The following is a 26,143-nucleotide window of genomic DNA, read 5'->3' as shown; positions in this document are numbered from 1 at the left end:
ACTGATGGTAATGAGCTACAATGTAGCCACAACTGCCATGGGGTGCACTGACAGAGATGAGACTTGCGAGCACTGGCGCCACCAGTCCCTCTGACCACCACCAGCAGGCAAGGTGGGTTAAGTAGACAACAGCAGAATTCTATGTTCGGAGCCGGTATCGAACCTGCAGCCTTCTGATTACTGGACAACCCGCTCTACCTGACCTACTGCTGCCCCTATACAAATAAAGCTGCCTTGATAGTTTTCAAAGCTGTTCTGAGCTCATCAGTCCAGGCAGTCAGGAGGATATAAATGGGTAAAATATTAATTATTAAAAACTTTTATCTTAAATCTTACTTTATAATAGTGTAGCGTCCAGCAATGGTCAGGCTGTACCATTGCTGGACGCTACACTATTATAACATTATTACACTATTATAACATGACGAGCTTGATTACCACTACACCGGTAAAACCTTTTGACTTTCAGTTTAAATACAAAAGAGCATAAGAATTTTGGCATCTGTCTGATCAATCCCGGTGGCTGCCTGGTGGAATCTGAGTCCCTGGGCTCTGTTGGGTCCCCGGCGGGGGTGGTCGCCCCTGGGTCCTGGGTCGCTGGGTTCGGGCTCAGCCAGCTTGGGGGTTGGGAGGCTGCGGGCGGGCCTGTGGGCTTGCCGCTGATATCTCCCGGGACTCTGCCGGCTGCTGGTTGTCGCCCCCCGAGGCGATCCTCTGCGCCTCCCTTGAGGGGACTGGGGCTTTTCTGGTTACAGTCTGCCTGGGGTCCCTGCGCTCTGGGGCAGCTCCTGGATCTCTGGGACTTGGAGCTCCCTCCATCTCCTACACATCTTTGGGGAGCAGATCTGTGGCCCCTCACACTCTATTGGACTCTCCTATAGAGAAACCTTACATAAACAAGCACGTGTACACACACAGGTGCTCACATGGTGCTCTCATAAGTATGGACTTGGGCACGTTCAACACATGTCTTAAGGCTGTGGTTGGCACTAAATGCACTGTGATTTATTATCGTGTGATTGTTCAGTAAAACAATGTTGATTTTATATTTCCTCATCAGGTTGACGCAGTGATAGCTTGCTCTTGTTGAATTGTCATGTGTTGTCTTTCTCTTTCTGCCGGTCTAGAAGCATTGATTGTTTATTTTTGTGCCCCCCCCCCCCCCCCCACTGTCCTCCCTTCCTTTTGTTTCTTCCTTTCTCTTTCACCTCTGTCTACGTGTCTAGTCGGAAATGTAAAGCATCCAAAGAACAATAACAAATTTTTAAGTATCAGGCGTGACATTAAAGCAGAGACTTTGATGCCCCACCTGAGAGTAAATCTGTAAGGCTTGTCATCAGCATTCAGACATTAATTCTGTTTGCTTCACAGCCAGACAGGACACGGGAAGAAAAAATAAATAAATACAAAAGAGCGTAGTAATCCTTAATGAAAGAGTCTCCTGTTTTGTCATTTATCTTCTGCCGTCAAGTCAAACTTGAAGAATTTGGGTCAGTTTTTGTCTCTCAAGAAATATCTACACACTGCAAAGGTTGGTGTCAAAACATGAACTTGAAATGGTTATCCATGCCTTCATCTCCTCCCGTCTAGATTACTGTAACACACTTTTTACATGTTTTAACAGCCCATGACCGCCTTCAGTTGGTCCAGAAATCTGCAAACAGACGAGCTCATATCACTCCTAATGTCTCTGCTCCAGTTACCAATTAACTTTAGAATTCATTTTAAAATCCTGACTATAACTTTCAGGGCTCGACATGGTCAAGCTCCTCCCTGTATTACTGAACTGTTACACTGTGCGGTTTTTGGCCGTCGCACAGAATTGTTCATGTCACACTGTGAGAACTCCAGAAAGGTCTCGCACTGTACGGCGTCTCTCTCCAGCAGGACACGCTGCGTCTTGAGCGCACCTCCCGCAGCATACGTCACTAAGCAGACTGCTAACCATAACAAAGCTGAAAAAATAAAAACATGTATTTTTAGTGTCAGCTCATGACCCAACCCATCTTCCTCAAACAGGAAGTTTCGTTTTTAAAACCTTCACTTTGGCGTCAGACTCTGGCTGCGGGTCTCCTTTTCCCGTATTCCAGCTAAACAGCTGATCTGTCTGCTGGTCATTCGTCCATCTCCTTTTTACACAAGATGGCTGGCTGCATGGTGGCGCAGTGGTTAGCACTGCTGCCTGGCAGCACGAAGGTCGCAGGTTTGAAACTCGGCCGCGGCCTTTCTGCGTGGAGTTTCTCCCCATGCATGCATGGGCTTCCTCCGGGTACTCCGGTTTCCCCCACAGATCATAACATGCCCTACAGGTTATAAATTGTAAGTCGCTTTGGATAAAAGCGTCTGTGCAATAAATAAACATAAACGTAAACACAAGAACCCACCAAACTACAGAGAAGTAACAATCTGTCAATGATCGCTGCAATATCTAAATACCTTCTTCACCACTCTCTCTTTATTCTGCTCTCCCCACCTATTCCACCTTCCTCAGGATCCACTGATTTCCCTCTTTCCTGTTCACTCTCTCTTTCTTAACATATTTTTTTAATCACAATTGCCTGTTTTTGTTCATTTTAAATATATTTTTAAACATTTTCTAAATGCTTTTTTATATTTTTACGTTTTTTGTTTTTGTGAAGCGCCTCGTGATTTTTATCTTGAGAGGCGCTATAGAAATGATACTTCCTTCTTCTTCTTCTCCTTCGACTTCTTTTTCTTCTCCTTCGACTTCTTCTTCTAAAGTTTGGCCGTGATTTCTGTCTCACAGCTCCGCTCCCTGCGACAGCTCACACTCGCTGTCACTCGCAGCTTCATCTGTCCCTCTGCAGCAAAACGCTACTGAACCATCCTTATTAGATGAATATGTGTAATTTCCAACAAGACCAAAGGGATCTCATGTTTTTGTGTTAAATTTTTTATGTTCGTGAGCTCATCTCCTCACAGTTTTCACAATTTATCTGATGGTCCAAAAAGGAGGTTTTAATTATTTTAAGTATAACTCCGACTTGGACCATTAACAGAAATCAAACTAGTGTGTAATTTATAATCCGCATTTTAAACATAAATTGAAACGGAAGCTCAGAGAGGCGGAGTCTTGCTGCTGCAGCGCCCCAAAGGTGTGTTTTCATTGGTCGATTACGGACAGGAATTAAAGGTTTTCGAGCATGCTTGTAGACTGCCATTGACATTCTGAGCACAAATAAATAGCTTAATTCTTAGTTTAATCCAGCATAATTTTCATTTGATTTCGTGGTCAGTGTATTTTATCAAACCCGTCTGCCAGCCCTCATTTAGTTTTTCAAATGAAAACCGCATCAAAGGAGGAAGTTTTGTTAGCTGCCTGTTGAATATTCACTGCAACAAAAGTTTAGCCATTGAACCGTCTGTCTGCGTTTATCCTTGTCACATGTGAAGCACATGTGCACTCTGCTAACCAGGTGTTCTGTTTGTCAGCAAAGCTTTTCGTGCTGTTTGTCAAACCGGAGGTTAAAGTGTGACTGTCTCTGATTTATGGCTGTATTGTAAATGCCAAGAATTCCTACTTCCTCTTAGTGACATTGTGACCTTTTTTCAATTCAATTCAATTCAAAAATACTTTATTAATCCCAGAGGGAAATTGATTTCTCCATCAGTTCCTCCTGAAATCAAGATGTGGCATTATGAACCAAAGCCACAGAGTTGTCAAAGCACAGGAGTCATAATACAACTCTGTATTTGCACCAACATAAATGACTCATTGGTGTTTTAAAGTAGAGCTGAAACAAATTCGTGATTAAATTCCTTGAATCAGTTTTTACCATTTAGAGGCGTCATCAGTTGTGCGAATCACAGACCGAACACACTTTACTGACACACATTGTGTTAATCTAGGTGCTGTAGAGGAAAACGGAGAAACCAGCAAAGACACGAACCATTGTAAAAGGCAGAAACGGTCTAAAGTTTTGGATCAAGAGTGAAATTACAAGCAGATTGGGTAATGCTAATGCTAGCTTGTAGCATGCTCAAGTAAACAAAAAAAGACTAAACCCTGCAAGTGGAAGAAAAATCCCCACCATCCTGTTTATTTGCAGGTGTCTGCAGCTGCAGCGGTATGGGGCTGAACCGATGCAGCTACCTGGTTGGTGCTACGAGTCTGCTGCTCCATGCCACTGCAATGGTATGGCAGGCCATTGTAGTATGTAATTTACAAAAACCTTTGAATACAACTTTAGATTGGATTATTGTCAACCCGTACATAATACAATATATTCCACGATTACATTGTTACCAATAGAAATGAACTCTTAGCCTTTCCAGTACCACTGAAATGCATTAAATTCTGCTGATCATAGTTTCAATGTGGATATATTTAATTATGTTATTTAAAGTAGGATAAGTGATATTAATGCAACCTAAAATGGTACTGAAATGTAGGTCAAATTGTTTCCATACAATATTTATTAAATATCAGATGGGAAAGACAGGGAACCAGACAACACAAATTTAATACATCGCATTGGCCCTTTTATTACAAGTCTGACATTTCCGCCTTATAATTGGGTTTTATTTCATATTTTTAGTAGCCAACCAGTCTCATGTCTATTAAAGGGTTTTCAAATAAAATATTCAATTAATCGACAGAGGATTCAATAGAATATTTGAATACTACAATTTGATAGCTGCAGCCCTAGTTTAAAGCTGTTATAGCAAATCTGCAAACAAGCATGTTTTGGAACGCAAACACGGTTGTGGAACACTCACCTCTCCCCTCCGCCCTGAATCTGCGTCCACCAGAACTGGGAACCCACATTGCCTCAGGAAACGAGAGCACTAAACACCAGTCGTCGTTATCTAGGTTCAAACGGCTTTTGGAGTCCGTGACTTCAGATGGTGTTTCTCTTTATGGGACTCTGGTAGTTTGTCCTACAGTTGAAGTAGCAGCCGACTGTTCCTCCTTCTCTGATATTTTTGAGCAGAGAACCTCTCACACAAGTGGTGTTCTGTTGCTAAATACAAGCGTGCATGTGCGTAATGACACTGACAACTGGATGTTCCAATAGTTACTTTTTGTCTAAATTTGCACTTTATACATTTTTTTGTTCCTTTGTTCTTTTTTTCATTCTCCACAATATATGCTATGTAATTTTTTTTTTTTTCCAAATTTGCATTTAAAATTTTGGAAATATTTTTTCATTACCTCTGTCACTAGAATCATGTATACTTTTTACCTAAGATAATAAAAATTAAACGAGTGAGCAGTATCAATTAAACACTGTTTACCAAGATCCAAGATGGAGTGTGAGGGGCTCTGACATCTAGGAGGGAACCCGAGTAAAGCTGCTGCTCCCCACGTTGAGAAGAGCCTGCTGAGATTATTTAATATTTAGTCAGAATACCTGCTGGACACCTTCTGACTGAGGTTTTTCGGGTACCTCCTGCCAGCAGGAGAAGTGAAACGTCAAAAATTGTAAAAAAAAAAAAAAAAAAAAAAAAAAAAAGTACCGTCTGGAAAAACAAACTAGTTAATATACGAGAAAAATGCATTTCCTCTGTTATCAGAACAGTACATTTATGCTCTCTTTTGTGGATAGCTGAGTCGCTTCACCAGAACCCACTGGGCTTAAAGTGACGGTGTGCATTTTTCCTAGCGATGGGGGGCAGTAGAAACCCAAATCATTGCAAAGCAAGCAGTATTTTTGTGTTTGAGTAAGACCTCACCAGTGGATGCCTATGAGGCTCAAAAAGCACTGGGGAGTGCAAACTGTTACAAAATAAGGAGCACATCAGATTCCCTTTCATCACTGGCAACAAGTGAAGAGGTAAATGTGTAAAACAAAAATGTTTAAGAGTGACAAAAGTTTTGTAACCGTTTGTTACAAATCAGTAAATGCATTTTGTCCTCACAGGCTTCCGTAGAAGGAAACCTAATATGGCGTTGCCCAGAGACTAAGACCCACTCCCATGATTTTTAGACCTGATTTTTATGGTTGTATGTTACGAAGCCGCCAATATTTTTCAACAACTGGGCATTATTTCATTCATTTTCAACAACATTTTGATGGATAGTTCCAGAAATAATGGTAAAAATTACACAATGTCTCTTTAAACTTCCATAAGTTTTAAATATCCATTTTACTCATATTTTTAATACATTTGAAGTGGTCTCTAGAAGGATTGAATGCCTTTTAAGTCGTACTCTGGGGGTACGCTCCGGGGCGTCAGTTTGAGGACGTAGAAATCAGCTGGAGGAGAGAGAGGGAGCAGACGGCAGGATTTGGAGTCTTATTTTCCGATATGTGGACATCGCCCTCTACCACTGACTGTTTGCTATGCAACATTGATGTTTTATCTCCAAAAAAACCCCACAAGCCTGAAGGAGTTTGACTGTGTGGTGGAGTTGCTAATGCTAACATTAGCTTCTACTGTTTTCTGAACGCTAAACCAACAACTGCCTTGCCCTTCGTGAGCCAAGATGGGGGAGTCTATAAATGCTAATTGAGGTGTGACGTAGACCTGTCAGGCTTTTCCGAACCGATCTATTTACAGAAGCTAACATTAGAAATAGAGGTAGAAGACTATTTTAATGTTCAGCCTCAATAAAACAAATAAAAAAAGTAAAAAATGGTTTCTTAGTGACCCTGGTCTTTAAACCTAGAATCTTGGAGTCTGTCCACTGAGATGCCTTCCATCTGAATAATCCCCAATTCCTTTTAATCCTCTCAAATCATCTATAATTTGAACTGCCGTGAGTCGTGTGTGTGGTGAACCAGAGCGGTGTGCTTATGCACGCATGCTGTGGTTTATGCTTCCATAAGGTGAGAAAACAAAACAAGAGGAACAAATTCTTCAACTTAAATCAGTCACAGCTGTGGTTGTGTGTACTTCCAGGGAGTAGATAGAGCAACAAAACCAGCTAATTCAGACAAAATCATTCATTTACCGGCAAGGGTTGTAAAGTAGGTCTATCTATTTTCTATAAAGGCTTTCAAGGCTCCATCAGATAAATGCATGCACGATGGTGCAGTTGGCAGCCCTGTAGTCCCGCAGTGAGAAAGTTGCAGGTCTGAATCCTGGTCACAGTCTTCCATTGCAGAGTTGGAGTGTTCTCCTCGTACGTCTGTGCGTTTTTTCCAGTTCTCTGGTTTCCTCTTCAGACCAAAAACATGAATGTTGGATTTATTTGCTGTTTTGGTATTTCACTCCCTGATGTAGAAAAGCCCTACATAAATGTGCAGAGTTGTGGAAGGTGAAGTGTTGCAGGTTTTGTTTCCAGTTTAAGCATCGAGAAAACACAAATTTAGGCTAAAAGATGAGAACAATTCCCTTTGCTGTTGCTCTCTGGGGACTCATTGTCCACAAAAGGCATACAGTCTGTCATGGAGAATTTGTAAACCAGTTGGGGAAGCTGTCTGTTCACCCTGCCTGCAGTGCAATAAAGAGTTGAAGCTGATAGGATGCCAGCGCTCCAGTCTGTTTTTCCCTTACAAGGAATTTGGACCATTTTCAAAACAACAATCTTATTGCATCCAATCCAGATACTCTTAGCAAGGAAAAGCTAAAGTACACGTGGCTGTTACATGCGATTATGAGTGTGTAGTTATGCTGTGGTGCTTGGGTCCTCTACCCCTGTGTTCTGGTTTTGACTTGTAGGGTTTTTTGGAAACAATTTAATGACTCCACATGAGTTCAAAAAACACACCAGCAGTATAAAAGTGTGATCCCTGTTCTTAATCTGCTGTAAAGAAATTAGAATTTCATGAGTGTGTTATGCACAGGGGTTCACTAATACTGTCAGGCTGGAGTAACTTACATAAAAATATATTAACTTATATTTAAAGTTGAGAAATATGCCCTAAAACTAGTGTTCCAGCGGCTCCCGCAACGTAACCCAGACGCCGCTTTGTTTGAGATAGGGTCCAGTCGTGACGTGCTGAACAATAACCGACTGAGATCCTTTGGTTCTCGGTGAATTGATTTTAATACTTGAACTTCTGTGTTTTATCATTCACATTGTCAACAGAAGCATCCTGAATTCACTTGATTCTCAGCGATCTGTTATGGGGTCAACAAATAATCTCCCTGACAGTCACTTCAATTCAATTCAAGTTTATTTATATAGCGCCAAATCATGACAAACGTCATCTCAAGGCACTTCACATAATAAACATTCCAATACAGGTCAGTTCATTAAGCCAATCAGAAAAAAGTTTCCTATATAAGGAACCCAGCAAATTGCATCAAGTCACTGACTAGTGTCTTATCTTGGGAGGCGCTATAGAAATGATATTTTCTTCTTTCTTCTTCTCTGGAAATGGATAATTTGGGTATGCCAGGGAACCAACACGTATTAATAATTTGACACTGAAGCAAAAATATAGTTTGTAAAAATCAATTTATTATTATATTTCTATAACTAATGATCATACAGAATCACTGAATGTAATAGACTGCTCAAGGTAATATCAACTAAGACAATAACCAAGTATTTGATTACCCCAGGTTCGGGGTGGAAAGGAGCATCAGGCACTGTTGTAGCATCTCACCTCTTCTGTTCTTTGTAGCTACTGAACTACTTACTATTACTGTTATTAATTCAAATATTAAGTGTATAGATATACATAATCACAGATTAATCATTAGCCAACTAGCTGACGATACGACACTTTTTCTAAAGGATAAAGAACAAATTCCATTGGCTTTAAAAACAATAAGGACCTTCTCTGATGCTTCTGGCCTGTACCTTAACCTGGACAAATGTGAACTTATGAGTATTCATAGTTGTTCTTACTCTTCTTTGTATAATATACCTGTCAAAAATGAAATCAAATTTCTGGGAATTTGGTTAACTAAATGCTCAGATGAAAGTGAAAACGAATATTCAGAACACACTGAAGGTCCTAACAGTCACGCTGGATATTTGCAATACAGTTATTTTAAAAAGCAACGGCACACACAGATGCTGGCCTGTTCTCCTCGTCTACCTCCAATCCTTGAATCTCCCTCCACTCTCTCTGTCTTACCTCACACTCCCCTTTCAGATTCCAGCGCACAAAAACACAAATCCCGCCTCAGCTCCCTACCATCACATTCTTGGAATAAAAACTAGTATTTTCTCTGTGTTGGGGGTTGTTTTTCTCTTTTGTGAAAGGTGAAATAGACACACACACACACACACACACACACACACACACACACACACACACACACACACACACACACACACACACACACACACACACACACACACACACACACACACACACACAGAGCCTGGGGGTTTGTAGTGTGATGCCAGTGTTTCAGACAACTTGACATTTTCCACCCTGCCTCTGCCCTGTGTGCACCAGCGTGCGAGTGGAAGCATGCGCTCTGCTCTTGAAGACCACAGTGTGTGATAAGTCTATTGTCTCAGCAGCGTTTTTTTGTGCTCATTAATGTTTCCTTTTCATCTGGATCGCTTCCAGACTGTCTGGCGCTTTGAAGGGCTTTTGGCTTTGCCGTCCGACCTTCTGATTGGTTATCCGGTTGAACAGAAAATAATGTTTACTTAGTAAAATCTGTTCACTTGAGGGGTTGAATCTCAAAAATAAAAAGTCTTCAGTCAGAACTAACCTCTACAAAAAATGCTACATGCTACTCTAGCTAATAGGTTACATTGGCTTTTTTATATTGACTGTGGCTTTTAAGTTGTGTTTTTCAGTGGTTTTTAAGGGTGAATAATGGAAAAAAACTACAAAGTATAGTAAGTATTGTGTCGGTATTGTTTAATCAAAGCTTTCCAAAAGAGCATTTTCCCTGTTTGATTACAGGAAACCGTCTCATTCTGCACCTAAAGTAAAACAGTATGACGGTCATGTAAGTTGGTGTGGATCTTAATTATAACCAGCTTGTGTGTACAAAGAGAAGAGTCTTTTATAAATGTAGTGCAGCATGTTGGGTAGTGCACAGACTAAGTGATAGCTTCCATATTTAGGCAGCTAATATTCAGTTGACATTTTTATCCTTGGAAACTGAGAGAACAGGAACCTAAAGATGTTGTCCTTTCCCCAGTGAGCCAGTCTGCTCAGCTTGCCACAAACTACAGAGTGAGCTCATACTCCATTACTCGTTCATAGACGCTGTCACACAGGCTGACGCAATCACAGAAATGATGCTAAAAGAGGTGAATAAACACACAAACTCCAGAGACTGACTTCAGAGGCTAGCGAGACAGGAGCCTGTAGGCATCAGGATGGGCAAGGTGCAGGAATAAACCCAAAATAAACCCCAAAGGACTTCATAATGATAACGCGCGACACCCTGCAAATTAGCTCCCTGCCCATTAGCAAATTGGCTGAATAAATTAGGATAAAATATTTTTTTTATTAGAGTTTTTCACTGGAGGTTTTAAATTAACGGAGTCCCCGTGTTCTATTTTTGTTTCATTTAATCAGAATTTTATTTGTTTATTTCTTTTTATCCTTTAGCAATCAGATGGGAGCTGAACTGATACATTGGTCTGGCTGATGGAGTTGTATTGACCATAGTTGGATGCATGGCAGCTGATGTTTATGTGTTTATGTATTTAGCCGACGCTTTTGTCCAAAGCGACTTACAAGGGATAATCGGCATGTTGCCCTTGAGGCTAACAACAACAGTAACAACAACAACAACAACAACCAATTTCCAGTGCTGCTAGTGGTAGCCAGTGGAGCTCAATGAACAGAGGGGTGACGTGTGCTCTTTTTGGCTGATTGAAGACCAGACGCGCCGCTGCGTTCTGGACCATTTGAAGAGGTCTCGCAGTACTGCCTGGAAGACCAGTTAGAAGGGCATTGCAGTAATCGAGGCGGGAGATGACAGCAGATTGCACCAGGAGCTGGGTGGCATGTTGTGTTAGGTATGGTCTGGTCTTTTGTATGTTATACAGCGTAAAGCGGCATGAACGAGCAACAGAGGTAACATGATCTTTAAAGGTCAGGTGTTCATCAATCACAACACCCAGATTTCGAACTACTTTGAAGGAGCCAGAGATAGGAAGTCACTTTGGATTGAGATATTATGCTGTATGGATGGTTTTGCTGGGATGACAAGTAGTTCAGTTTTAGAGAGGTTGAGTTGGAGAAGTTGCACAAGTTGTTAAGACAAGAGCAGAGTGACTCGGTGGCATCATTCACTTCATAAGCAGAGAATGTGCTGGGAGATGGAAGAGAGGAGGCAACAAGAGAGAAGTGGTTGGGTGCCAGGTTGCGGTGGAATGAGACCATTGGGGAGGAAGCAGTGGACCTCCCTTGTAGAGTCATGCTGAAATGGATGAAGTAAAGATCGGAAAGATGCAGCAGTGTGACAGAGATTGTGTCTATGGTAGAGCCCTGCACGGGCCTAAAATCTGAGCCCGTGTCCGGCCCGGCCCGAGGTGGTGGAGCCCCAGCCCGACCCAGTCCGAAAAGGTTTTCAGGATTCTCTGGCCCGACCCGAGCCCATCTTTTTTTTTTTTTTTTTTTAACCTTTCATAATGTTTTAGCGTGATAGAATGCTCAGCATTCTAATTATCTGTGAGAAGCGTTCTGCAGTAAAAAAAAAAAGAAAAAAGTAAGAAAAACAGCATTCAATGCAGCTTTTTTTTCTAACAGAGCGTATTTTTCGAGCGGCAGATGAAATTTACGAACACTATATTAATTGGATGCTTTGGAAATTTAATCTACCGCTCTGAAAATGCGCTCTTGTGCAATTAGGAAAAAAAAGCAGCATTCTGATTTTAATGATGACACAAGCACTTAATTCCTCTGCTACAGTTATTGGAAATTTGAGAAAACCCAACAACCTGTAAGTCCCCCTTTATAATTAAGGGACAGGGCCTAAATTTGTATGCTCCAGTGGATTTGCTCTCTTTATTATTATTCCTTTGCAGCTCGAACGGCAACGTACACCCTGACAAATTATACATCAAAACGAGAGATTCGGCAGTGGGAGGTGGGCTATAACTTTTAGTTTTGATTCACTGTGACAAAAATATTATCAAATAACATAGAAAATGTTCTCATTTTGGGTTTTCACTGTTTTTTTTAAGAGTCACAGAACGTTGCGCGCTAGGATGATGTCAACCCCAAAACTACCAAAACAAAGAGTAGACTCGTGTTTTGAGCTTTATCCGTTCTTTCATAATCTGTTGTCGAATTGTGATCGGCAGAACTTCTTTTTTTCCCAGCAGCAGCCCAAAACGATCTCCTAACACATGGATTTTCTGCTTCCTGATCACGTGACGTGTGACGTACGCGGCTTTAGAGCTGAGATGTTTGTTCTCACAGTGCGGGGGCTCGTTCCGACGCCCACACAGTAAAAAGCTGCACATGTCGACAATTCTGAAGCTTTAATCTTCCTTTCATCGTCTTTCTTGATGGTGTCACAACTCTTAAGTGGCAAAACTCCTGATTAATGATTTGGCCAGTTTGATTATTAATGAAAGAGAATTTTTCATAGAATAACAGATGTTGTCGAGGTCCAACGTTGCTCCTCATGTGAAAGCTGGTTTCATTTTGGCAAATGACATCATCGTACAACCGGGACACTTGAACTTCCTGATTAAAATTCAATATGCATATAAATGGATATGGTAAGAACAAATAAGCAACCTTCAGTGATGCTTGTGTTTTTTATTTGGGGGGGACTGGTATCCATTTAATCTCCTTTGGATTAACTCCATTATCTCAAACTCTGAAGGGTTGAGAAAAGAACTGCCTTAACTACAATAGATTATCTGTTTTTGATAACATTTGTGCTTTTATTCACCTAACGTCTGTGTTTTCTTTTCTCTCTTTTTCATTTTTCAGGACCAGTTTGATAATCTGGAAAAACACACCCAGTGGGGGATTGACTTTCTTGAGCGCTATTCAAAGTTTGTCAAGGAGCGGCTGGACATTGAGCAGAACTACGCCAAGCAGCTACGGTACAATTATTCACACATAAACAACTTTTTAAAACGCAGCTAGAGACACTAATCTATCAGTAGAACAAATGTTTGCTGGAAACTCTTTTTTTGGTTCTTCATCTCAGAACTTCCTAAAGACCACATCTGGTCTTTGCTGTAGTGACATGGTGTCTAACTCCGGTCGTCAAGGACACCTGCTCAGCATGTTTTAGTCGTTTCCTTGCTCCAACACACAGAATCATATTTTCAGTTTGTCACCAAGTTTTGTAGAAATCTGTTACACTGCTGCTGATTACAAGCAGGTGTGTTGAAGCAGAGAAACTATTGAAACATGCTGGATAGGGGCCCTGAAGGACCAGGGTTGGATTCCACTGTTGTTGTAAAAAAGTTGATCATTGAGTCAGTCATTTATTTGGGTTCCTTTCAGTGACTGCATTGTTGCACTTGGCAACCTTGGTAATAAATCTTCTTTATAAATAAACTTCCATTTGTGTAAATTAGCTTTGGAAATAGGTTGCGGAACCGTAATCCGATCATGCTGCAGTTGGTTTTGAAGCTGGATTTTGATATTCTGAACATGTGACACGTTGAACTCAGCTTTTATTCATACCCCTTGGCAAATTTTGACCTAAAGTAACTTTTATTCAACCAGCAAGTTGTTTTTTGATGGGAAATGACATGGGTGTCTCCTAGCAGATAATAAGACGATGTACAAGAGGCATTGTTGTGCCAAAAAACATGTCTCAGCTTTTATTTACATTTGAATAAAACGTGTCATGTCAGCTGTTTTTCACCTGTTGAGTTGAATAAAACAGCTGTTCCCAATAAATCTGGGTAATTAAGATGCTGAAGGATATGAACAATCTTGGACATGACACCTTTTGCTCAAATGTAAATAAAAGCTAAGAAATTTCTTGGGCACAATAATGCCTGTTGTACATCTTTTGGGAAATGCCTATGTCATTTCTGGTTGCTGGTTGCATAAAAGTAACTGAGTCAGGGGTATGAATAATTACGGGAAGCACTTTAAGTCATCTTTATTTGTGTAGCACTTTCAACATATAAAAACCACAAGATGCTTCACATAAAACAGAATATAACACAAGAACATAAACACAAATGAAAATTAAACAATTAAACAAGGAGCTTGCATCACAGGACTTTAGTTGGGTTTTTGGGCCCAACAGGAGCATCTAACCTACTGATCTCGGGCAATATTCAGAAATGTAGATTTTGCACCAAATCAGTTATATATGAGGGTGCTTGATCATATAAGGCTTTAAAAGTTAAAAATAGGACTTTTAAAGTAGACTCTAAAATTCACAGGAAGCCAGTGGAGTGAGGCCAGGACAGGAGTAACGTAACAGTCGTGCAGCAGAATTTTGCACTAGTTTTAAGCGTTTTTGCTGATTGAAATTTAGTCCAGCTGAAAGACTTACAGTAGTCCAGGCGCAATGAAACAAAAGCATGAATGTCCGATATTATTATTCGATGTTGGCATTAAAATGTAATATTGGAGAAAATCTACCGGTTTTTACTCCTTAAATGATTCAACTTTTACAAACCATGCATATATTATAAATCCAACTCCTCAGCTGTCACTCAAAAGATGACAGATGTGAGTTTCAGTTTTTGAGATACTTTAGTTTTATTTGGCACAACTTGTGAGTAATTAGGAATTAGCTCTGTGTAGTGAGGATCTGCTGTCCCTAGCAGCATGTAGCTATGTGCTGCTAGCAGCTAGCAAACCACTAAAGCAAGCACAAGAATCATCTCCCAATGCTTTCTTTTGTTAATGGAAGATCTTTATAAATGTTTTATTACTGTAGCTGCAATATACAGAAACAGAAAAAATACATTACTGACTAATCAGCATGCTTAGCGTTTAGCCTAGCTTAGCATGAGTACGATCACGCTGCTTAGATTTTATCAATTGAGTAACATTACCACACGCCCAAACATTCCCTGAATAAAGGGATACTTACAAAGGCACAAATGTATAAAGCAAAATATCTGTATCGGAAATTAAGAGTTAGACAGTATCAAAAAATCGACAAAAAAAAAAAAAAAACAATATCGAGCATCCCTAGGTTTCATTTAGAGATGTTCTGGAGATGAAAGAAGCAGTTTTTAATGAGTGTAACCCTCCCACTGCCCTAATGGGTGTGACCCTGCGAGAAAAGTTGACCATTGAGCAGGGTTGATGGTTTTTCGCTTGGGTCCATGTGGCAGGGGTGAGGAGTGACTGAGCACCACCTCACCCCTGCCACATGGACCCAAGCGATAAACCATCAACCCTGCTCAATGGTCAACCTTCCTCGTGGGGTCACCCATAAAGACAGTGGGAGGGTGAATACAATGCTGTTAAAACGACATTGCAGAATCAAACAGAGGAGCTTGCCGTGAATTTTTTTAACATTCCCAGAAAGGTAAAATGTAGATTAATGTCATCATCAGTTAGCAACAACAACCTGAAGATGCTGTAAATAAATATGAATTAATATTAATATTAATTAATATTTTTATTATATGCAGTTGGTTCCACAGCTAAAAAAAACACACAAGACCAGTAAATTGAATAAAACCAGTTTAGTCCCACTGGTTGGTAATTTCAAAGTGTAACTCTACTGAATATACAACATAGAGTCACTGGAGAAGCAATGAAGGTTGAGGTCTAGAGACAGTTAAAAAATATCAAAACATATTCGTGTGGAATTTTGTGCATGTTACACACACACACACACACGCACGCACGCACGCACGCACGCACGCACGCACTCTCCAGTGAATTAATTCATATAATTCACTGTGTTGCTGAGTGTATTTTCAGAGCCTGGGGGAAAGGGGCAGACAGCTTTGATGTTCAGTGTCTTTGATTCTTCCTTAATTAAATTCTAAAGTATGCTGATGTAGCCTGTGTACAGTAGGTGTGTTGTTTAGTGTGTGCGTGCGTGTATGCTCGTGCGTTTGTGTGTGTGTGTGTGTGTGTGTGTCGTCTCCATAGTTTTACAATATCAGACGGCATCTCAAGCCTCTAACTCTTCTTTTTTCCTCATTTAGGAACTTAGTAAAGAAATATTGTCCAAAGCGTTCAAAAGATGAAGAGCCGAGGTGAGTGTTGATGTGGCGTTGCAGCAGATAATTAATTTACAATTGTTTGTAGAAGTCATAGCTAAACTGTTTTGTCTTCTTGACTCAGTAACAAGATCTTCATGTTAATAAAATGTAACACAGTTTATTTATAAATCACCACTTCACAGCAGAAGTCATCTCAAAGTGCCGCAACAGATCTAAATCCTATCAGGTCCAGCAGAAACAGAACTGGGTTCAAGACAGGCTGCCTTCTGCCTGGCCGACTTGAGTCTGAGAGGACAGGGGAGAGACGGGGACAAACACCGAGAGACAGCGATGGTCCATCCAACAATTTCGGCCACTCATCCGGGGTCGGGCCGCGGGTGCAAGCAGTGAGGCCCAGACCATCCTCTCCCCAGCCACTTATGCCAACTCCTTTGGGGAACCCCAAGGCAAATTCCTGGCCAGCCGTGAGACTTGGTTCCTTCAGCATATCCAGTGTCTTCCTTTAGGTCTCCTCCTGGTTGCACGTGCCCGGAAAACCTCACCAGGTCTCGTTCAGGTGGCATCCTGACCTGATGCCCGAGCCACCTCAACTGGTTCCTCTCAATGTTGAGGAGCAGCTGGTGTACCCCGAGCTCCCGCTGGATGACTGAGCTTCTCACCCTCTCTCTAAGGGAGAGCCCCGCCACCCTGCAGAGAAAACTCATTTTGTCCGTGATCTCATTCTCTCGGTAGCTACCCAAAGCTCATGACCATAGGTGAGGATATGAACATAGATCGACTGGCAAATCAAGAGCTTTGCTTTCTGGATCAGCTCTCTCTTCACCACGACAGATCGGAACAACGCCCGCATCACTGCAGATGCAGCACCAATCCGACTATCGATCTCACGCTCCAGTTTTCCCTCACTCATGAACCCTAACCCTACTTAAACTCCTGCACTTGAGGCAGGACTTCATCCCTGACCCGGAGAAGGCACTCTACCCTTTTCCGACTCGAGACCATGGTCTCGGATTTAGAGGAGCCGATTCTCATCTCAGCTACTTCACACTAGGCTTTGAATCGCTCGAGTGAGAGCCAGAGATCATGTTCTTATGAAGCCAACAGGACCACATCATCTGCAAAAAGCAAGAGACTCAATTCTTAGGCCACCAAACCGGATCCCCTCAATGTCTTGGCTGCACTTAGACATCCTGTCCTTAAAGGTTATGGACCTAACAGCCCGTATCAGAGGGCCTGGTACCCCACACTCCTGAAGTACCCCCCACAGGGCCTCCCAAGGGATGCGGTCGAATGCCTTCTCCAAAATAACAAAGCACACGTAGATTGGTTGGGCGAACTCCCACGCACCCTCCAGGGGTCTGAAGCTGGTCCAGTGTTCCACGGCCAGGACGAAAACCGTATTGTTCCTTCTGAATCTGAGGTTCGAGAATCCATTGGACGAATAGACCTTACCAGTGAGGCTCAGGAGTGCGGTCCCCCTTTTTAAATAGAGGGTCACCACCCCTGTCTGTCAATCCAGGGTAGCTGCCCCCCCGATGTCTACGCGACATTGCAGCCAACACAACCCTACAGGGGTGGTCGTCTTCTGTAAAAGAGAACAAAGTTAATGAAAGCAGCAACCCATACATACATCGAGAGGAACTTCAACAGATGTGGTGAGCCAGGATAACTCAAACTAACCCGAACTAGAAAATAGATCTTAAAGGAAATACTGAAGCCTTAAAGGTAGACCAATTGTCTGCTCACGGACGGAAACCTGAAGCTCTGTTGGGAACTTTAAAACAAAAAAGTCTCTAATATAAGAAGTAGCTGGATCTTTCAGAGTTTTATTGGGTTAGGGTAGAGAGCAACACCTGGAGGAACCTGATCTCATCAGAACTCTGGCTGCAGCTTTCTGGTTCAGCTGGAGGAAGTATGCACGAAATAGTTTTTCTGCCTCACTTTTTATCATCCGGGTGGAGGAAGGAAGGCGGGCCAGACACGTTTTATTGGATAATTAAACAACATCATTACATCAGTACTAATGTTATCCAGAGGAAGTGGCTGGCTACACGGAGACTCTTCTTCACAAACCACCTTTGTCTTGGCTGAACTTAAAAATGATCTCAAACCATTTAAATGGTTAAATGTTTATTTGTGACATAGCACCTTCTGGAGTCCCCCCCCCCCCCCCAAGGTGCTCAACACTATCAGTCATTCACACCCTGGTGGTGATAAGACAGTTAGTTAGCTTAATTAGCTGATCAGGTTGTGACATCATGATTTTCCAATATTTTAAATTTTAACTCTATCCTCTTCTTCTGAGATGCTGAATTTGGATTTTTTTTCTGCACTCATAAACACCAAAGTAATAAGAAAGGCCTGAAAAAAAATACTGGTTTTTTACTACTTTACATAATTGCTAAGTGGAGTGAAACTGATGTATGGTTTTTAAAATTTGAAGCAATGAAAAAAATCTGAAGATTGGCGTACATTTGTATTCAGCCACCCTGCATCAATACCAGCTCAGTGGCCTAGTGGTGCGAGTGTCTACCCTGGGACCGGGAGATCGGTGTCCAAATCCTGGTCAGGTGACACCAAAGGCTTTGGAAAAAAAAAAAAAAAAAAAGAGATGCTGAATTTGGATTTTTATTTTCTGTACTCATAAACACCAAAGTAATAAGAAAGGCCTGAAACATTTCACTCTGAGTGACGAATCTACATGATAACAGAGTTTAATGTTCTGACACGGGTGATAAAAATACTCACATTGTTCACCACGTTGTGATTTTATCACCGGTAAACAGCAGTAGAGCAGCTTTTAGGCAACAGTCTGAGCACAAAAACAAGTTTGTAGGAGTGGTAAAATTTTCTTTGCTTATTCCGTTTACATAATAAACAAATCTCATTCGTATCATAATGGTGTGTGAGAGCTTTTTTCAAATCCATGACACTTCTGTTGGGGTGTAAAACTTCATAAGAGGCGTTTGACTTATGATGCTTTTTCTGTGTTCGTTATGTTTGCAGGTTCACGTCGTGCCTGTCGTTCTACTCGTTACTGAGTGAGCTGAATGACTACGCCGGTCAGAGGGAGGTGGTGGCGGAGGAGATGGGTAACCGGGTTTACGGGGAGTTGATGAGGTACAGCCAGGACTTGAAGGGCGAGAGGAAACATGTGAGTGCTAAACGTCCCCGCTGAAGAAACGCTACACAGGCGCATTTCTGCGAAAGAGGATAGTGCAGTTGTGTCTTCTGTCTCCTTGTGTGCGTTCATTTTCTGTTTGGTTTCTCCCGAGAGGATAAATATGTTGGATGGGATGCTAACCATCTGTTTTCATGTTTGCTGCCATCTGTTCATGGCAGAAACCGAAGATTTGGGTTTTCGTTTTTGGGCCATAAAGCAAATCTGTCATGACAACTGTTTTTACTTACCAGCTTCTGATGTGTTTGGGTGTCGAAAAGCAGAACACCGACTTATTATTTATTTCCTAAGTATATTTTTAATCAGAAAGCACTTTATATGTTATACAATACGATGCTACTGCCATATTTGAGCTATTGTGTAGAGGTCTGGGGAAACACGTACAAAAGTCATTTACAGACATTAACAACAATGCAGAAAAGGGCTATCAGATTAATAACAAATGCAGGATATTTGGATCACACAAATGAACTTTTTATAAAAACACGGATAATGAAGTTCCAGGACTTGGTTAAATACAAAACAGCACAAATAATGTATAAAGTAAGAAATAAATTAATGCCTGATAAAATACAGAAACTGTTCACAGAGAGAGAAGGAGGATATAACCTGAGAGGAACACTAAACTTAAAGATACATAAGTTTAGAACAACATTAAAACAGATGTGTATCACAATAATTGGGGTTAAATTATGGAACAATTTAGAAGAAGAAATTAAAGTAAGTACAAATATAAATGTGTTTAAAATGAATTATAAAAAACATATTCTGAACAAGTATATAGTAGAAAATAGATGATTTATGTGAGTGTCCTTTATTCTAAGGAAAAGTAAATTGTATCAATTGTAAAAAGATGTTTTTTTTTCTTTTGTTGTTTTTTTTCCATATAATTTGGTGGTTTTTGGTGACTTGTACCATTTTGTTTGTTTTAATGTCGGTTTTGTGTTAGATTTAGTAAACAAGTAAAAATTACTTGTATAAAGGGGTAGGGACATATAAGTTTCCACTTCAGCCTACTCCTTTTCAAACACAGAAGAAGGGATGATATGTATTTTTTCTGTTTGTGGTATTTTTTTTAAAAAATGTATGTTTTCTTTGTTTGAAATAAACTAAACTAATTCTAATTCTAATTAATTAGTTCAGTTTATAACAGTTGTCACTTTGGCTGTTAATAGACCGCCGTTTAACCTGAGCTTTTGTTGGCCTTGCTTATTTATTAGAACGTAATAAACACGAAAAACAAAACAAACAAAATATCATCGCATTTTAACAAGCCGGCACTCGTATGTGTGGATGTCGGGACTTTTAAGGGAATAAAAATCCAGGTTTGCTCTTTGCCAACTCAATAAATCAGGATTAGTTTCTAAAAGACGAGGCCAGTTTCAGCGGTGGAGGATTAAATAAAATGAAACAATAAAAAAACTCTTCAGGAAAATAATCATTCATGCATCAAATATGAATTGTGTTCATCTGTTGTACGGTGCCACAGGAGTTAAGTGCTCGCCCCGTAATCGGAAGGTTGCAGGTTCGAGCCCCGCCCAGTTTTTCGTTGTGTCCTTGGGCAAGACACTTAACCCACGTTGCCTGCTGGTGGTGGTCAGAGGGACCGGTGGCACCGGTGCTCGGCAGCCTCGCCTCTGTCAGTGAGCCCCAGGGCAGCTGTGGCTACATCGTAGCTCATCACCACCAGTGTGTGAATGGGTGAATGACTGATTGTGTTGTAAATTGCCATGGGGCGGTTCCAGGACTCGAAAAGGCGTTATATCAAATACAGGCCATTTAGCATAAAGCCTACGACTCGCCCTGTTGTAATCCCATTTGATTTCTAACAAATAAAACAAACGTTAGAATATCAAAGTGCTGCATTAATGAAAATGTTAGAGATGAAGCGTGAAAGCACATCTGAACTGATTTGGTGCTAACAGGCTAAAAAGATCCCCAGCCTGTAATAAACATGTTACTTCCTCCCTAGAAACAAGTCTTAATGCATTAACCAGTATCTGGTTTATTGTTGTTTGTAACTCAGTCTGATCATTTGTTTGTTTTCTTATTTCTGTGTTTGTGTGTGTAAATGAGCAGCATCTACAGGAGGGCAGAAAGGCTCAGCAGTATTTGGATCAGTGCTGGAAGCAGATGGAAAATGTAAGTGAGGAGCGAGGGAGGGAGGGAGAGGGAGAAGCTGTGTTTAGGGTAAATATTCTGTCGGGGACGTCCAGCTGTGCTCATCCCATACATGCCTGCGTGAAGAATGAGAGAAATGCTAACAGAAGGAGGAATGACGCGCCTCGTTCTCAGTCCCATAATCCGCACAAGCCTTTATTTAGACAAGAAACAAATACGGGATTTCATATTCATAAAAATATATATATATATGTGTGTGTGTGTGTATGTACATATATATATATATATATATATATATGTGTGTGTGTGTGTGTGTGTGTGTTTCCTTCTTAAAGTCAAATACTGGACCAAGCAGTTCTTTGCTTCTATGCTCAAATTAATTGAACTCTTAAAAAATGTGTCCGTTAATCTGAAAGGAAAGCATTATCTCTTTCTTCCTCCTAGTGAGATTCCCTATCCTCAGGAGCCAAAACCAGGAAACACACACTTCCCTACAAGCCCAACTCCTTCCAAATCAAGAGAAGGCCCAATAGCTCCAACCTTCTGCCCAGCTCCCCAAAGGCTCCAAAGAACGAAATTCCATTTGTTCGTTTCTGAGGTCATTTAATGACATTAACTGGGATATTTCCCAACACTCAGCTCACTGCAGGACACTTAATTACCCTCCATAGTTCCTGCTTTTCTAAATAAGGCCCACTTTTTTTTAGCCTCTAGAACATTAATGGAGTTCGTCCTGCACATGTGACTAAGAATGTTTCAGTGTGTGGTCTGCATGACTTTAACGGTGACTATCTAGTGACTAGACGGCAATGTCTCCACCATTCACAGTTTCCTCTGCTGTTAATGTAACCCAGATGGACTGTCAGGAAGTAAACTGTCTTCGTGTCTGATTCATCACCCCCTCATTCACATATTTTCTTAGTTTTATTTACTGGGACCGGAAATAAAAGAACCGTGTTGCAACGAGAAGCTTACACAAGCATGTTTTTTATGTGCTGTGGTGATAAAACGCACCTGCTTTTACTTTTAGAGTAAAAGGAAGTTTGAGAGAGAATGCAGGGAAGCAGAGAAAGCCCAGCTGACCTACGACCGGTTAGATAACGACATCAACGCCACCAAATCGGAAGTGGAAAAGGTAAGAAACTGGCCTGCAACAGAACTGCTGTGAATCATTTAACTGAAGACGCTGGAATGAACGGTTCTCAGCTCATTGTTTGGATTAACGTTGAAACTACCCAGATGTTGACTCTAGTCTGCAGCTGGCAGATGGCTGAACACGCCGCTGCTTTAAATGTTTGCTTTATGAATTTAATAAATAACACAAAAGTGATCTCACTTCCTATCAGTCATGCTGTCACAGTGCAACCCTGATTAAATCTGTACTAAAACAGGACGTAGCCTTTAAATAACACCATGAATGAATCTTTTAAAGTTCCTTTTCTGCTCTAAAGTGATTTTGTGCCGTTTGCAGACCTGCCAACCTGTACGCATTTTGGGTAGCCAGTACACAATTTGGTATCTATTTACGCTGGTACGACTCACCCCTCTACGCAAAAAGCTGCGGATACGTGAGTTGAGTTCTGTGGCAAATATTTACGTGTGGTACTCGTGTCTGACAACACGACTCAGCGGCATGGTGAAGAAGTTTAAGCCAGTCATCGTAGAAAAGCAGAGAAAAACTATCCTGCCTAGCCTATAGCGTAACCCACCGCTTCGTCCTGCCTGCTGCTCCTCTCTCCCTCCGGTTCGCCACTCGCTGCTGTTGTGGTGAGGTTAACCCCGGCTTTCCACAGCAGCCGTCAGCAGCACGTTACTGCAGCAGCACGTCATAGCTGCTGATAGGAACCGCTGTGGTCAACAGAACCTTTTCCACCTGAGCCGTCAGCAGCGCGAGTCGGCCGCGTCTCAGGAGCAGCATGTCGCGGCCTTTACGCGCCGGTTCTATTTTCTACGCGCGACGCCTCTGAAACGGGTCAAGTTCGACATTTTTGGGGAAGGAAAGACAGGAAATCGGACGTGGAAATGGAGAGAAGCTCCCGAGATTTTCAGAATAAAGAACGTACTGCCTTCCGGTCGCTTTACTTTAAAAAAGGTTACTAACTGTGTGGCCCTGTGAGAAGTTATCACCTAGCTAGCGGTCTCCTTTGTTTTTCAGGTCCGTATTGGCGATTATAAAACGGACAGAACATAAAAACACAAACATTTTGGAGCCATGTTGTAGTTTTCTCCTGCTTGTTGTTGTGTTTACTGACGAAGTCACTCGTGTGACTTCGTGCTCTGTCGGTGACAGCTGCTCCCCTGCTGCTTCGCGTCTCGTGGGAAGGGCCAAGCAGCAGCTAGACGTGCTGCTGCAGTAACGTGCTGCTGACGGCTCCCGTGGAAACCCGGGGTCACTCTGTGTGTGTGTGTGTGTGTGTGTGTGTGTGTGTGTGTGTGTGTGTGTGTGTGTGTGTGTGTGTGTGTGTGTGCGTGTGCCTGCTCTGTCCTCCATCCCCAGTGAGTCGTGGAGGATGGCTGCTTATACTGAGCAGGATCCTCTGGAGGTTTCTTCCTGTTAAAAGGGAGTTTTCCTCTCCACTGTCGCTAAATGCTTGCTTAGTATGAGGGTTGCTGTAAAGACTCTGACACTAGTCAGTGACTCGATGCAACCTGCTGGGTTCCTTATATAGGAAACTTTTTTCTGATTGGCTTAATGAACTGACCTGAATTGGAATGTTTATTATGTGAAGTGCCTTGAGATGACTCTTGTCGTGATTTGGCGCTATATAAATAAACTTGATTAAAGCCACACACACACGCACGCACGCACACACACACACACACTATCCATTTATCCATTGCAGATAGATTTGGCCTGTACATAAGGAGGAATGTGATTGTTTATACAGTTTAAACATGCAGCCATTATTTTTTTTCGCAGCTCATTTTGCAACTCATGCTATGGCAGATGAGGGAGAAGCAGACAGGGAGGGGTTGGTTAGCAGACCTGCCAAAAAGAAGAGGGTCCATGTGTCTCAGAAGTTTTTGTCCAAATATCAAGAACAGTGGCCATGCTTGCGACCCTCTAAACAACCTCACCATGCATTTTGCACAATCTGCAGTTATGATGTGGACATAAGCCACCAGGGAGCTGCAGGTAATTAATAAATTAGCCCTGGTGATGTGTGCTTATGTGCTTTCAGCCAATTTAACATTACATTCTTGAGAACAGAAACGCCAGTTGCAATCTACAAAATAAATAATTACCATTAAATACAAATAAATGTTCAATTTTTATTAATTCGTATTGAAATAATTTAATGCAAGTGACTTGTATAAGCACAAATATTATATAAGGAAACCTTCGAGTTTTACAGTTTAATATTAAAATACATGATACTTTGGAGTCAGGTCAAACTGTAAAAATGTCCATGAACTTACTCGTCAAAATAAGAACTACGAACGTGTGTGTGTGTGTGTGTGTGTGTGTGTGTGTGTTTGTATTAAAATTTCCATCCAGTGAATGGGGAGATTACAGCGTGAAAAGCAATGGAGTTGCAAAAGTCTGCGAAAAAACGCCACACAAGTGGTACTCAAAAAAATTTGACAAGGTTGGCAGGTCTGCATTTGTGTGTGTTGTGGGTTCCTGAACGCCAATAATTATGAAATCATCTTTCAGGCCAAAGCCCAGCTCTACCTTCGCACTCACACGGCCGATGAGAGTAAGAACGAGTACGCTGCTCAGCTGCAGAGCTTCAACTCGGAGCAGTGGAAGCATTTCAATAACGCTATACCACACATCTTCAAGGTAAATGCAGCACGTGAAGCTTCACACAACTCTTTAACGGTCCTTACAGACAAAATGTTTTTATTTTACCGTTCTTCATTAACCAGTTCTGTCTTCTGTGGTAAACAAATAAATACATTCAGGCTTCTTTGTTGGATAATATTGTTCTTCCTGTTTAATAAATACTCATAACTCAATAAGGTTTTGAAATTCTGCTCACCAGTTTTTAGGTGTGTCTAAGTCAGGGCGTTAACCTACACATCTAGGTTTTTATAGGGTCATTTACAGCAATAAGCTGGGAGTCTTTGTCCTGGTTTACATGCCGCTAGTGCGTTCCACTCCGCTATGGTAGGTGGTGACATGCACCTTTTCGTGTCCTGATTCTTGTTAGATTATAGGAACACAAAAAGTAAACAAACGCTGGTGGGATTGAAGCCGACAAAGTAAATGCAGAAAATGCAAAATGGCTGAAGGAGTGGACGACAACGCTGCAGCACATCTTGTTTGGAAACTGTACCGCTTGATGGTGTTGTCGTGGCGATGATATCAGGACGCTTCTGGGGTCTCGTCACTTACATGCAGAGGAAGTCTGTTTCATAAGGCGTCTCAGCTCGATTAGGAGTAGTCCAGTTTGGTTGGACTTCAGCTGGACTGAGACATTCACATGCATTTTACAAATCTGACGTAAGGCAGTAGTTCGGTTTTCTGATGCTCATGTAAACACACTTTGTGTTGTACCTGTAGTCTTCAATTCAATTCAAAAATACTTTATTAATCCCAGAGGGAAATTAGAGTTTCAGTACACACAATTCTGAGATCAGACATACATACATAGACACATGACAAGAATTGGTGACTGTGGTCATTCGCAACCCGAGTCGCGCTATCGTTATAGATCAAGAGGGTTTATATGAGGAGAGAGTCAGGGGGAGGGGAAAAAAGGCACTTCAGAGTTACCCTCCACAGGGAGGGCAGCTTTGCTATGCAAAAAAAACACCTCAGACAGAAATGCACACACTTCAGACATTACACAACATAAGTGTCCACTAGGTGGGGAGGTAGGGTTGGGACTCTCCTCACTTCGGTGTGTGCAGCCGCATGGAGCAGCGCT

General features: G+C 41.6%; 1 protein-coding gene across 2 annotated transcripts in view; it reads left to right on the top strand.

Annotated features, from left to right (window-relative positions):
* Positions 1-26,143, top strand: part of fnbp1l (formin binding protein 1-like) — a 61,417-nt gene that overhangs the window by 21,607 nt on the left and 13,667 nt on the right. For both annotated transcript variants that reach the window (XM_054752048.2, XM_015971125.3), the window contains exons 2-7: positions 12,789-12,904; positions 15,947-15,997; positions 18,971-19,118; positions 21,225-21,287; positions 22,297-22,401; positions 24,925-25,053. In XM_054752048.2, the coding sequence (XP_054608023.1) occupies positions 12,789-12,904; positions 15,947-15,997; positions 18,971-19,118; positions 21,225-21,287; positions 22,297-22,401; positions 24,925-25,053 (612 nt within the window). The remainder of the gene's footprint in view (positions 1-12,788; positions 12,905-15,946; positions 15,998-18,970; positions 19,119-21,224; positions 21,288-22,296; positions 22,402-24,924; positions 25,054-26,143) is intronic.

This window comes from Nothobranchius furzeri, chromosome 8, assembly GCF_043380555.1.
Source record: "Nothobranchius furzeri strain GRZ-AD chromosome 8, NfurGRZ-RIMD1, whole genome shotgun sequence".
Lineage (NCBI taxonomy): Eukaryota > Metazoa > Chordata > Actinopteri > Cyprinodontiformes > Nothobranchiidae > Nothobranchius > Nothobranchius furzeri.
This window is presented reverse-complemented; position numbering and strand designations above follow the sequence as displayed.